The sequence below is a fragment of the Gallinula chloropus genome (assembly GCF_964237585.1).
Source record: "Gallinula chloropus genome assembly, chromosome: 4".
Lineage (NCBI taxonomy): Eukaryota > Metazoa > Chordata > Aves > Gruiformes > Rallidae > Gallinula > Gallinula chloropus.
The window spans coordinates 83,845,817-83,858,103 of record NC_140088.1 but is presented as its reverse complement, the minus strand read 5'-3'; the positions used below and the strand labels follow the sequence as shown (position 1 = coordinate 83,858,103).

The 12,287-nt window shown below is 57.5% G+C and overlaps 2 protein-coding genes across 2 annotated transcripts; one reads left to right on the top strand and one right to left on the bottom strand.

Annotated features, from left to right (window-relative positions):
• Positions 1-46: 46 nt before the first annotated feature.
• On the top strand, positions 47-2,997 carry PRADC1 (protease associated domain containing 1). Its single transcript, XM_084263877.1, has 5 exons — positions 47-128; positions 777-877; positions 1,583-1,692; positions 2,151-2,318; positions 2,424-2,997. Exons 1-5 carry the CDS (start codon positions 74-76, stop codon positions 2,542-2,544), a joined length of 555 nt encoding a protein of 184 aa, XP_084120003.1. The 5' UTR covers positions 47-73; the 3' UTR covers positions 2,545-2,997.
• A 281-nt stretch (positions 2,998-3,278) lies between these two features.
• SMYD5 (SMYD family member 5) lies at positions 3,279-11,484 on the bottom strand. The gene is made up of 13 exons (XM_084263876.1): positions 11,374-11,484; positions 11,059-11,167; positions 9,956-10,095; positions 9,627-9,748; positions 8,849-8,918; positions 8,316-8,420; positions 7,816-7,878; positions 7,523-7,593; positions 7,124-7,230; positions 6,533-6,589; positions 5,608-5,702; positions 5,288-5,358; positions 3,279-4,732 (listed from the first exon to the last, which is right to left on the bottom strand). Exons 1-13 carry the CDS (start codon positions 11,467-11,469, stop codon positions 4,594-4,596), a joined length of 1,245 nt encoding a protein of 414 aa, XP_084120002.1. The 5' UTR covers positions 11,470-11,484; the 3' UTR covers positions 3,279-4,593.
• Between the last annotated feature and the right edge of the window lie 803 nt (positions 11,485-12,287).

Sequence of the window (12,287 nt, the reverse complement as noted above, 5' to 3'; positions counted from 1 at the left end):
GGAGCGGAGGCGCAGCCAATGGGCGGCCGGCGAGCCGGGCGGGGCGGGGCGGCTGGCGGCGCCGGTCGCAGCCATGCTCCGCCGGTCGCTGTGGCTCTGCCTCTGCCTCTGCTCCTGCCCGGCCCGCGGTGAGTGCGAGCGGCCGCTCCGGCCTCGGCACCCCGTCCGGCCGCTCTTCCGTCCCGCCGTGCAGCCCGGCCCGTTCCCCCGGCGGCAGCGCGCTGGGGTGCATTGCCCCTCCCTGCAGCCGGGCCCCCCCCACCCCCCCACCCCGGTGCGGCGGCGTTTCCCCTCGCGATCCCGGGGCGGCTTCCCCCGGGGCGGCCCGGCCTGGCTGCGGCTCCGCGTCCAGCACCGGGTGCGTTTCCCCCCGGGGCGCTGCGAGTCAGCCCCGGCCTGGGCTCGTTCCCCCTCTCTGTGCACGCCGGCCCCATTCTGTTAACCCCATCCAGCGCCTGGCCCCGGGTGCGGTGCCTCGCAGGACGCCTCATTCCCAGCAGGATTCCCCCCTGCGCACCCCAGTCAGGCGCCGGGCACTACCAGTCCCCCCGTGATCCGGCTGCATTGCCCCCATCCCGCAGCGCACCCCAATCCCAGTGCCCTTCTCCCGCCCACCCAAGCGGAACCTGGCGTTTTGGGCCCTTTGCCCCAGCTCCCCAGGTGTGTTCCTCTCAGCACACGGTGCAGGCCAGGGGCAATGGTTGCACGTTTTCCCTCTTTTCAGGAATTTTCCCTTGTGTTGTCTCTGCCTCTCACCTCTCTCTCTGCACACCCAGGTTTGCGCATCCACGAGTACTTGTACTTCCAAGTGCTGAGCCCTGGGGACATCCGCTACATCTTCACTGCCACTCCAGCCAAGGACTTTGGTGGTGTGTTTGTAAGTATTAAGAACTGAAGTCGTGTTGCCACCCCCTCTGCCCTCATCCTACTGTTTGTCCATTGTGACACCAGGTGATTTGAAGCTTTTTATAAAAACAGAGCTAATATCTCTTCTGTGAACCTTCCCTTAGGAAGGCAGCATGCGTTGGTCCCTACCCTTGGCCTCAGCAGGTTTTTGGAGGGGGAATTTGGCCCCACGTGTTCAGGGAGCATGCGCCCCACTGTTTCCTCCTTTGAGGGCTGAAGTGGGCACAGCCATGTCCCAGGAGGGCTGGTTGGTCTCCTGTGGGGAGCAGCAGAGATAAATCGACCTATCTGCAGATGTAAGACCTTTCCCTGAATAAACCCAGGGTGGGGATGGGGGTGCAGCAGCCTATGTGCTAGAAAGCACGTGGGATGTCAAGCAGCAAAGACACTTTGTGCCTCTGCACGTGTTCCCGAGGAGGACCTGTATGTATAGGTGGTGTCATGCCTCAGTTTCTCCTCCCCACAGTGACAGCAAGAGCTAGGAAGCTGTTGAATGAGCTCAGGATAGCTTGGCAGAGGCTGGACAGGGACAACCCAGGGTTCTAAATCTCCCCAAAAGCACACCCCACACAGGGATGAGCAGCGCACAGGACAGTGGGGGCGTCCTTGGAGTGGCTGGGGATGGGAAATGGCCCCAAAACCCCCTCTCTCACTCCTGCCTGTCTCCTCCTCGGAGAACACAAGGTACGACCAGATCCACCTGGTCCCAGCGGATCCCCCCGAAGCCTGCGGAGAGCTGAACAATGGTGTCTTCATCCAGGACCAGATTGCTTTGGTGGAGAGAGGGTACGTCTGGCATCACAGGAACTGTTGGGGGAGGTGGGGGTGACCCTCAGGCAGGAGGGGAGCTGCTGCGCTGCAGAGGGTGACAAATGCCATGGCCACGTTTCACTGTCGCCTCCAGCTTCTTCCCCAGGACTTGATCTCATCATGTACAGGGAAAACATGACAGTGCTCCTACGCCACAGCCTTTCACGTTGTGTCTCGTAGAAACCAGCCTGCACTAAGTTGGAAAAAGGCCTCCTTTAAATTTTATTTCATTTTTTCTTAAGAGAGAGTGGCAGAGTGTGGGCTGCCTGTGCCTAAAATACAGGCTGAAAGAGGAGCAGGGGTTGAGAGAGGGAAGGAGCTGGGAAGACAGCCCTTGGTTTGGGCAGCTCCAGGCAAACTCTGGCACTTTGCATGTTTTGTACCTGCTGAGGATCTGTCTGCAGCCACCAAAACATTGTCACTCTTTGCCCCAGGGGCTGCTCATTCCTGTCAAAGACACGCATCATCCAGGAGCATGGTGGCCGGGCTGTGATCATCGCCGACAACGCCTACGATAACGACAGCTTTTACATCGAGATGATCCAGGACAGCACCAGGAGGACAGCCGACATCCCCGCGCTCTTCCTGCTGGGCAGGGACGGGTAGGTGCCTTGGCCAAGAGCTGTCTCATCTTCCCGAGCTTGTGGGAAGAGGGCAAGGGACAGCCTTGTCTCCCCAAAACACAGGACGCTTCTTTATCCTTCCAGGTACATGATCAGACGCTCCCTAGAGCAGCACGGGCTCCCCTGGGCTGTCATCTCCATTCCTGTCAATGTCACCAGCATCCCCACGTACGAAATGATGCAGCCCCCTTGGACCTTCTGGTAGCAGCTGGAAGCTGTGGCAGATTGAGGACTTCATGGTGGATTCCAGGAGCTGGCCACAGGAACCAGGTTTAAGGAAAGGGTCCCAACGCACTCCAGATCCCACCGGATTCAGCAACAGGGAAGATCTTTCTGCTGCCACTGGTGTGCGGCTAAAGGGCAACCACCAGCACCTGTGGAGGGAACCTCGATCCTGGCACCAAGCACCCTTTGTAGTGACTTTCTGGGAGGGAGGTGATGGCCCTGAGCAGGCCAGTGCTTCCCTGAGAAACATTTTAACCACGTGTGAAAAACCACCAGTAACTTGTGCTGCTGGTTTAAGGGGATGCAGAGTTACACAGCTGCGGTCCGCCGGGGCTGGGTGGGAGGATGAGGTAGAGGCTTGGTTTGTGCTATCAGGGCTCATCCTACTTCTGTATATTTTTGTCTGAGCTAATGAAGTCTGAACAAATTTTAAGGGAGTGTCCCTTTTTCTTCCTTCCTAAAGGTGCCTCCTGCAGCCAGGGCCCCTACACAGCATGGAGAGGTCAAGCACTGGGGCAGCAAGAGGCTCTTGGGACAACACTGCCTCTGGCCTAAGGTCAGACCCAGAGCCCAGAAGGACCTTGCTGGGCACCTATTCCCTCATCCCCAGGACTCCCTGAGGATCAGCCCCCCCATCACAACCCTTTCTCTGCATTTCTCCCCGCCTCCCACAGTTTACCAGTACAAAACAACACAGCCTACTTCTCACCAGTCTGGATTTATTATGAACACTGAAGGGCAGGCAGCCCCAGGGCGGCTGGGTGGAGAGCAGTGGGGCGCAGGGCTGGTGGTGACAGTAGTGTCAGAGGTGCCCATCTACAGTGTGGCCCTCGGTCCCACAATGCAGCTGTCGTGGGCTCAAAGGAAGCGGCAGTAGGAAAACAGCTCCCCCAAAAATCCAGGGGAGGAGGAAAATACCTCAGGTGCATCCCCACCCTGCTGCCTGTCTTGTTAGGAGCCATCTTCTCCCTCCAGCTGTGTGGGACGCAGATGGGGACAGCCCTCAAGGGTGGCTGGCAGCATGGGATGGATGGCAGTACTCAGCTGCCGGTGACATCTCCATGGTGGGGGTGCAGGGAAGCACAGTACAACGCTACATCCCTAAGCCACAGCAGCTCCCTCTCGGGTGCATCCTCCTGCCCAAGCAGCCGGACAGCCCAGTGGGATGGCTGGCTCCCTGCAAAACCTAAAACATCTTTTGGGTTTTGGATGGTAACTCAGCTTACACAACACTAGCCTGTGTCAGTTCCGGGCTGGCAGCAGCCTGTCCGTTCCACTTCCCCAAACAGCCCAGCAATCACTGCATGGGACTTTGCATTGTGTAAAGGACAGGGCTGAGGTGGGAGGAAGGTGCCTGCCAGTGTTGGCTCTGCTCTTCCCGCTGGACTTGGGCATCTGAGCCACCCATAAAGGTGTCTTTCCCACCTGCAAAATCATTTTGCCCCTTGCTGCTCGCCGAGCCAAGGCATGGGATGGAGTAATTATACAAGGACCCCAGCTCCTTAGTGTGTAGATAGTGCTAATATAGACATTAAATAGTACCCCTCGTGCACACACGTACACACACACACGTTCCCCTCGTCCCTGTGGGGTAGGAAAGGACATGCTCCCCCGCATCCACGGCCAGCACAGACACGGCAGAGCAGCCTTGGAGGCGGCCACAAGGCAACCACTGTGGTGTCCCAGGGGCTGGCTGGACCCTGCTCTTCTCCAGCCTCCCCTGCAAGCACCAGCCAGCCCCTCTGGGACCAGGACGCAGCAAGGGGCCAACGGCCTGTCACAAGTGTCCTCCCTGTAGAGGGAGGACGAGGACAGCCCGACACATGCACACACACACACACATGGACAGGTGGGAGCAGGGCCTGCCTCCGGCTCCCCCACTGCCCTGCTCAGCCAGATCTTCACACCCACCACCGACACGTGGCCTCCCACCCGACCCCACAACACAACCCTGTTTCTAGTATTAAAGCTGCTGCCTGTCAGAGGAACCCCCTCATCCCTTTCCCTTCCCTCTCGCCCGGGGCCAGGATCAAACATCAGTCATCTCATCCTCCAGCTCAGCATCATCCGTCTCCCCTTCACCCTCCTCCTCTTCGTCTGATGTCACGTCGGCATCGTCGGCTTGCACTAGGCACTTGGGACACGAGCAGGTAAACAAGTAGTTCTCCCTAGAAGAAGAGGAAGCAGAAGGAGGAGTGATGGCATCAAGACAGGCACAACCCCAACACTGCTGCTGGGCAAGGGGTCAGGGACAGAGCAGGCAGGAAAGGGCTCAATATGTGTAACTCAGAGTTTGGGGGTTTAATCATGCTGGCTCAGGTGGCACTGAGGTAGTTAAGTGGAGAGAGGGATTTCTTGGCCCTGCAGGGGTGATGAGGCACTGGGATGATGCCCATCAGCAAGAACCTCCACCCTTGAAGGGCAGAGAAGGAAAAGGAAGGTGGATGGGGAGAGGAAGCCCAAATCCTCGGTCCCTGAGGCTACAACACACAAGAAGGGACCACAAGGGGCTCAAAGCACCAAAAGATCCACATGCTACATGTACACCCTGCCACAAGGCCCCAAAGAACCCCCCGTGCTGCGTGTACCTCCTGCCATGAGCACACCAGCCCACGCACAGCCACACACCAGGACATGCACCAGGCCCTGAGGTGGGGACCCAGACTGACTGAGGGTGCAGAGGGGTGCCACATCCCCCCCAGGTTCCTCCAAGCAGCCCCTACCTGAGTATCTTGTTGCGGCTGTGTCTGCTCCGCTCCCTCTGACAACAGTCTAAATAACTGATGCAGATTTCCTGTGAGCAAAGACAAACAGGTTGGGCTGAGCATTGCTTCCCATGGCCCCAAAGCCATCATTTGTACCAGTCCCTCTCGGTCAGCCAGAAACACGGGGTCTGGCAGCCCCTGCATGGGATGAGGCATGAATTCCTCTGCCAGGACAATGTAAGAAACAGGAGGTACAGAGCTGGGGTCAGTGGGGGATGTAGGGGACACAAGAACCCTCTGCCAAGGTGTGATGCCACCCCCGAGCCCTGCTGTCTCACCTCTCCTGCTTCAATGTCCTCCAGAGCCGTCAGGTGCAGGAGGAAGTTGTTTTCTGGGAAAGATGTCTCAGCATTGGGAATGCAGCTGTGGTTACCTACAGGGAAGACAAGCGGTGGCTGTGAGGGCCTCTCCAGAGCAGGCAGAGGCAGTGTGAGAAATCCCACACAGCCCTTCAGTGTGGCCTGGACATATGAGAGCCAGTACCAACTGGGAAGGCCACAGCCTGGCTAAGGCAGCACAATGTTGCAGCCACCCAAGCAGCCTCAGGGACACCAGCAAGACACCCTCCATTCCTGCTGGGAACTGCGGGGTCCAGCAGAACAGGGTGCAGGGCCAAGGCTCCCTCAGGCCCACAAAAACCACTCAGAGAGCACAAGCTGTCCTGGACAATAGCCAGGGATGCACAGCACCACCTCTGCCTTCAGGTGCTGAAGGAAGGATGCACAGGGCAGCACTTATTCCCCACTTCCCAGCTCTCCCAGCAGCCATTCCCAGGCCCTGCTCATCCCCAGTCTGCTGTTAAAACTTTGGAGTGAAAGACGACAGCTCCAGGTGCTGGGACATCCTCTCCTCCATCCCCATGGCCCAGCCAAGAAAGGATCCCTCCCTTAATGGTTTGTTCAGTGCTGCTTCACACAGACACGACTGTAGAACGGTCTCTTTGGTAACTGCACACATGGCTCCCAGAGCCTGCGTTACATCCCAGTTCACTCAAGCCAGGACTGACCATTACACAGCTAGGTGAGGTGCCAGGAGACCCCCAAGAGAGCAGCCAGGCCTCAGGGCAGCACCCATCCCATCCCATCCACATACAGGAAGCACAAACTCCTTTCTCCAGAAGCTTTTAGGAAGAAATGAGCCAGTCTAACCCAGGACATCCCACTCCTCACTACTAGTTCCCCTCCCAGGCCTTGTGTTACTTACAGCAGCTCTGCAGCACGTAGAGACCCGATCCCTCGCAGTTGAGGAACTCTCCTGACTCTGCAGCACAGAGAGGGGGTTAGAGCTTTGCACGGGCCGGTCTGGCTCCTCCACACACCCAGCCAGCACTGCTCAGGGGGCTGGGGGTACAAGGGTGGTTTCCAAAGCACACTCCCCTCCCCACTGGGAAGGGATAGAAGCACATGAAGGTTTGCACACCCCCAGCTCAAGTGTGCTCCCAGCGGCCTGTGTCCGTGCTCACACTGCTACCTCAAGTAAGTGATAAACACATCTTTGAGTGTTCAGTGTCAATGGGACTCTTCTGCACAGGATCCCTCCAGATCAACCCTCCAGCCATCCCAACCTGCCACAGGTCATGCTGCCCACAAACCTGCACTTGGCCCACCCACACACAGTAAGCCAAAGACAGCAGACATGGTTCACAGGGACATGGCTAAGTGGGATTTCCCAGTCCCCAGCAGGAACCTCACCTGGTCCCTGAATGCTAGGAGGAGTCTCCAGCAGCAAAACCCTCTCTCTAAATCCTGCCAACAGCACTGCCTGACACTGCCCACAGTCACTTCAGAGCCTCACCCTTCTCAATGTCCTTGTAGAGCTGGTCGATGAAGGCGTCCAGCTCCTCTCGCTGCAGCATGGGGAGATCCAGTGCATCGCAAGCATGCACCCACTGGCTCAGAGAGCTGTCAGGAAGCAGACAGACACCATCACAGTCCCACAGTGCTGCTGTGAGCACACAGTGGGACCTGGCAGGGGGGAATCTAAGGGTTAAACTCAGTGGCTCAGGGTGGCCGAGGTCTGGCAGAGGGATGCAAAAGGGTTGGACACAGGCAAGGTGGAGGTGTGTTTAGAAGGTCGCCTCTCAATCCCCCTCTCTTACATCTCAACCCAGGCCAACGTGGATTTGCAGACTGCACATTCCCTCCATGCCACACCTCTGCTGCCCTGCAAGGAGCACCCAGACAACCCCATTACCTTGTTCCTATGCCTTGGCCATTCGTCCCAACGAGGGCAAAGAGGGATCGAAAGCCTTCTGGAGTGAACCACTGCAGAAGGGAGATGAGAAAGCAGCTAAGCCCAGGCCAGCCCAAGGCAGCACCCCACTCCGCAAGCATCTCAAATCCCACAGGGAGTTTTGGGAGAAGCAAGGAATGGGCAGAGACCATGGGGAAGCCCTGGCATTTGGGGCAGACATGACCCAGTGGGGCTGGTGCTGAGCAGAGGGTCCTGCCACACTGCTGAAGTAGTCAAGAGGCAGCTCAACTCACCCTGCTGAGATGTTCATCATAAAGGGCTTCAGTGAAGAGCAACCGCAGCAGCTCCAGTTGGCCCTGGCAGGATACAGCAACACCATCAGGCTGGGAGACACTGCTGGGAGTCACAGCCAGGCTGATGGCCAAGGCCAGCACTGGCTAGAAGGCTCAGGAGTCAGGCTCCTCATCCTTCCCTGCAAGGCTGGAAGCTGCTGCCCTCAGAGCAGCGACAGCCACTCATTTTAGCAGCAAAAGCCACCTACTCAGCAGCTAAATATCACCCTGTCCCATCCCACAGCGGAAACATCTCCACCACAGGATTGAGCAGCATGTCCCACTAAAGCAGCACAAGCCCAAAGCCCTCCAAGCAACCCATTTCCTCTCTGTCAGGTCAGCCAGCCCCTAAGGGGATTTCCAATGTCTCCCATCCCAGCTGTAACAGGGTCTCTGTGTGGGGTCACAGACACAGGCAGGGAGAAGGCAAGCTCAGGGATCCAACACATCCAGGCTCTTACCTTAAATTTGTCCCCCAGCAGCTTGTGCACAATCTCCTCTTCCTCATTTGCTGTCTTATTGCAGAACTGGGAGAAGGCTTTGATCCACCACTCCTTGTCTTTCGCCTGACAATGGAATCAAGCAAAAGTGTTGCACCAACACTGCTCCCCTCCCCTGCCAGGAGAGAGGGAGGAGAGGACAAGCCCCACTGAGCTCAGAGGTATCCAGCCTGCTATCAGGAACCACCAGAAGCAGTTGCATGGTGGTAGTTTATTGTCTGAATAAACACTGAGGAAACCAGATCAAAGAAACAGAGCCAAAGGAAAGGTTCAGTTCTGGCTAACTATTTTGGTACAGAAAAAACAACCTGCTTGGCTCAGGACATAGGAACCTCCTCTGCTGCCTGCTGTCTCCATGACCAGGGACCACCAGATGGTGAAATCTATTCAAGCAGGACCCCACCAGTCACTGGAGATCAGTCCCTAGGAATAACAGCCAGAAAGGGATGAGGAAACCACACACCAGCAGCTGTGGCTCCAAACTGCAGACATACCTGTTTGACAGTGGCGACCATGCGGGCCATCAGCATGATGCTGGAAGTCTCTGGTGGATAATGCATGTTTCTGGGGGATAAGAACGAAGAAAAAAATGTGAGCAGATCCGTGCTGGTATGGAAACAAAAAGCTGGAGGGAGGCAGAGGCAGCTGCCATCCATGTGGCCAGGCCCACACTCAACTGTCACACTGGAGCAGCCACCACAGCATCACTGATCCAGCACTGCTCATTGTGAGAAGCAGCCTGCACCCACCTGCCTGCTCTAGACATACAAATAATCCCCCCACCATCCTCCTGAAGTACAGCCTGGGTCTCACACAAAGCCCAGGACTGTGGTGAGAGCTGGGATTTGTGATGAGCTTTGGGTCAGGGACATTGCTTCTCCCCTCTGCACCCATTTTGCCATCTGTAAGCAGGGGCAGCAGTTTATGTACCCGCAGGGGTGCTGTGAGGAGGATCTCCCAGAGGCTGGAGATCCACAGGACCACTATAAAACTGCAGGAATGAGGGATGTGCAGTTCAGTGCTTTCTAGCTCTTTACCAGGAGAAAAACAAGAACTGCTCTGCTGTGTGTCCAAACCCTCGTGCTGCCAACACAAATCACCTGCTGCCCAACAAGCAGGTAGAGCCAGGCAGCATCCCACAGCCACCACCACCCTCCAGCCACCCCATGCAGGGATGCAAAGCAAAGGCAGTTCTCAGCACTGGTCCCAGGCAGCATCACCCAGCCCAGGAGAGCCACCTGTGGAGCAACGGGCAGGTGGTTGGTGCCCTACCTCCATGCTTCCTGCAGCTTGTTGAGGGGGTGCGTGGGGTCATCACGGGACGGGCCAAGGCAGAGGACCTGGTGGTACTGCTCCAAAGCGGCCTGCCTGCATTCAGCACTGCAGTACATCACCTAGAGCACAGCACCCAGCATTGGCTATGGTAGCAGGAAAAGGGGGTCCTAGGCCCATCTGTGTCCCCTCCCCATCCGCGTGAGCCTCAGCTCCTTAGCCATCACGATGCAGAAGGAAAAGGCAGAGACACCCATTCCAGGGCAGCGCAAGTGCCTGCTGTAAAGGAGTCAGCAACCCCAACAAGGTCCCTCCCAGCAGCTCCATACCTGGCACCGGGGACACTGCTGGTGCAGGTCTTTCCGGATGCTGCACTGCTCTGGGTGAGGCAGCACCAGCGAGCTCTTCCCCAGCAGCCGCTGGGCATTTTCCTCTGCTGTCTCCAAAGCTCGCAGGCAGTGATCGCAGGCTGTGGGGAAGACAAGATGGACAGATGCCACAGAGAGACCAAAGACTTAGAAAAGGAGCCAGAACTGGTCTCTTACTGTTCCTACCACTGGAAAGACGCTTTCTGCTGCAATTTAACCCCCTGCCCAGCCTTCATCTGCTGCCCTGTAATGCTGGGAAGCATTTAAAGGGCCACACAATTGGAAGCATCCCCACCTCACTGAATTGTGACAGAGCTCTGCGAACAGCAGAGTCTAGGCAGACCAAAACAAAGTTTAAAATCCTGCTCTTATAATCCTCATTTTTTATTCTGATGCCCCTGGAGACTGCTAGCACCTGTACCCCCAGAATGGTGAGGTGGGGACAGAACCCACACCACTAAAATAAACCAGGGTTCCCCTCACAGACAGGGCCCCAAGGGTGGCATACGGTGGCAGGAAGGGATTCGACTTTTTAAAAGAGCAGATAATGGCAGGACAAGGGGGAATGGACTAAAGCTAAAGGAGGGAAGGTTTAGATTAGATATTAGGGGGAAGTTTTTTACAGAAAGAGTGGTGAGGTGCTGGAACAGGCTGCCCTGAGAGGTAGTGGATTCCCCGTCCCTGGAGGTATTCAAGGCCAGGTTGGATGGGGCCCTGGGCAGCCTTGTGTAGCTCCAGGCCTGGAGGTTGGTGTCCCTGCCTGTGGCAGGGGGGTTGGAGCTCTATGATCCTTGGGGTCCCTTCCAACCCAGACCAGTCTATGATTCTATGATTCTATGATTCTCTCCTCCAGGCTTGATGGAAGTCACCATCCCTCAAACAACCCCGACGTCTCCAACTCGTCAACAGTTTGCTCAAGGCAGAGGCAGAAACAGCAGCAGGGCCACCCTCATGTGCCACACTACGACACTCCCAAACCCTCTCCTTGAAAACCCGGCAGTGCCTTCGAGACCCCACAGTCACCTCAGCGGGGTGATGGGGCCGTGCCACCGCCAGCCGCTCACCTCGGTAGTTGTACAGGGCGTTCCAGAGGAATTGGGACGACACCACCGGCCTCTCCACGAAGACGGTCTCCCCTTTGCGGATGTTCTTGGTGGCGAACAAGCCTTTCCCCTGCCGAGGGAGAGGCGTGGGGCAGGGGACGCACCGAAGGCGACAACCCACCCAGGGGCTGAGGGTACATCATCCCCCCCCACTCAGACCGAGGGGAGGCTGGTCGGCTTTTACCTCCCTTTCCCCCTTAAAATCGGCTCTGTCGCAGCGTGAGGGAAGGGAGGGACCCCCGCCGCGGGGGCACTGGCCGGCACCGCCGGACTCACCTTGGCGCTGCTGATGAACCGCGCCTCCGCTGCGGCCCCGGCCCCGCCGCGGCCCCCCAGCACGGCGCCGCACACGTCCCCCGCCGCGGCGGCCATCTTCGGGCGGCGACTTCCCTGCTCTGACCCGCTGGGGGCGGGCAGCGCCTCTTCCTCTTCCTCCTCCTTCTCCTCCTCCTCCTCCGCCTTCCTCACCCACCGCGAAGCACGAAGATGGCTACTGCACCCACGGCCCAGGGTCCGCGGTCATCACCACCCCCCCCCTCAAGCCCCGGAGCGGCTGGGGGCCGGCAGCCATCTTAGCCCTCCCCTCAGCCCACCGCCACTCTCCAAAAACACCGCCAAAGGCCCCGAAACAGGGCTGTGATGCTTCCACAACCACACAGAAAAAAAACCAGGAGTTTCACTGCCTCTCTCTTATTCATTATTATTTTTTAACGGTACATCCGGGGGGGGATAGTCTTTATATCCCTTTCAGGTGGGACTGCTAGGTGCCCCTTCACAGGGTGAAGAGACAGTCTCCAGCTGCCTTGTGCACCCAAAACTCATCCAGCTTTCAAAGAAAAAAACCCCTTGAACCACAGCAACGTGCTCCCTGCACACTCACTGCCTCCTGCTAGGCTGTCTGCAAAAGCCTAAAACCCACAAAAACGCGTGTTGAGTTGTATTTACTAATTCACACTGGCGCAACCAATGCCGTTATGTATGACTCGGTCCCGCTCTTCGGCAACCAGGTGGCTGAAGTCGATTCTGGGAATGTGGGACGATTTCATAGTCAGGGCGGTTTGGGATATTTTAGAGTCACTAGATGTCACTGTCGGCTCGTGGTGGGGACTCGACACCAGGCGGTAACGCTGCGCTGGGTGGAACATTGGATCGGGCCACTTCCATGCCCAGGCCAGCAGCCCAAGCTGGAG

What these genes read in the sequence shown, in the direction of transcription:
- SMYD5 (XM_084263876.1), bottom strand. Translation starts at nt 11,469, where the DNA reads ATGGCCGCCGCGGCGGGGGACGTGTGCGGCGCCGTGCTGGGGGGCCGC. An exon ending in GGTTCATCAGCAGCGCCAAG is followed by an intron (nt 11,168 to 11,373) that starts GTGAGTCCGGCG and finishes CTCCCTCGGCAG; the next exon opens with GGGAAAGGCTTGTTCGCCAC. An exon ending in CTACAAGGACATTGAGAAGG is followed by an intron (nt 6,590 to 7,123) that starts GTGAGGCTCTGA and finishes TCTGTGCTGCAG; the next exon opens with AGTCAGGAGAGTTCCTCAAC.
- PRADC1 (XM_084263877.1), top strand. Translation starts at nt 74, where the DNA reads ATGCTCCGCCGGTCGCTGTGGCTCTGCCTCTGCCTCTGCTCCTGCCCG. An exon ending in AGGACTTTGGTGGTGTGTTT is followed by an intron (nt 878 to 1,582) that starts GTAAGTATTAAG and finishes TCCTCCTCGGAG; the next exon opens with AACACAAGGTACGACCAGAT. An exon ending in TTCCTGCTGGGCAGGGACGG is followed by an intron (nt 2,319 to 2,423) that starts GTAGGTGCCTTG and finishes TTATCCTTCCAG; the next exon opens with GTACATGATCAGACGCTCCC.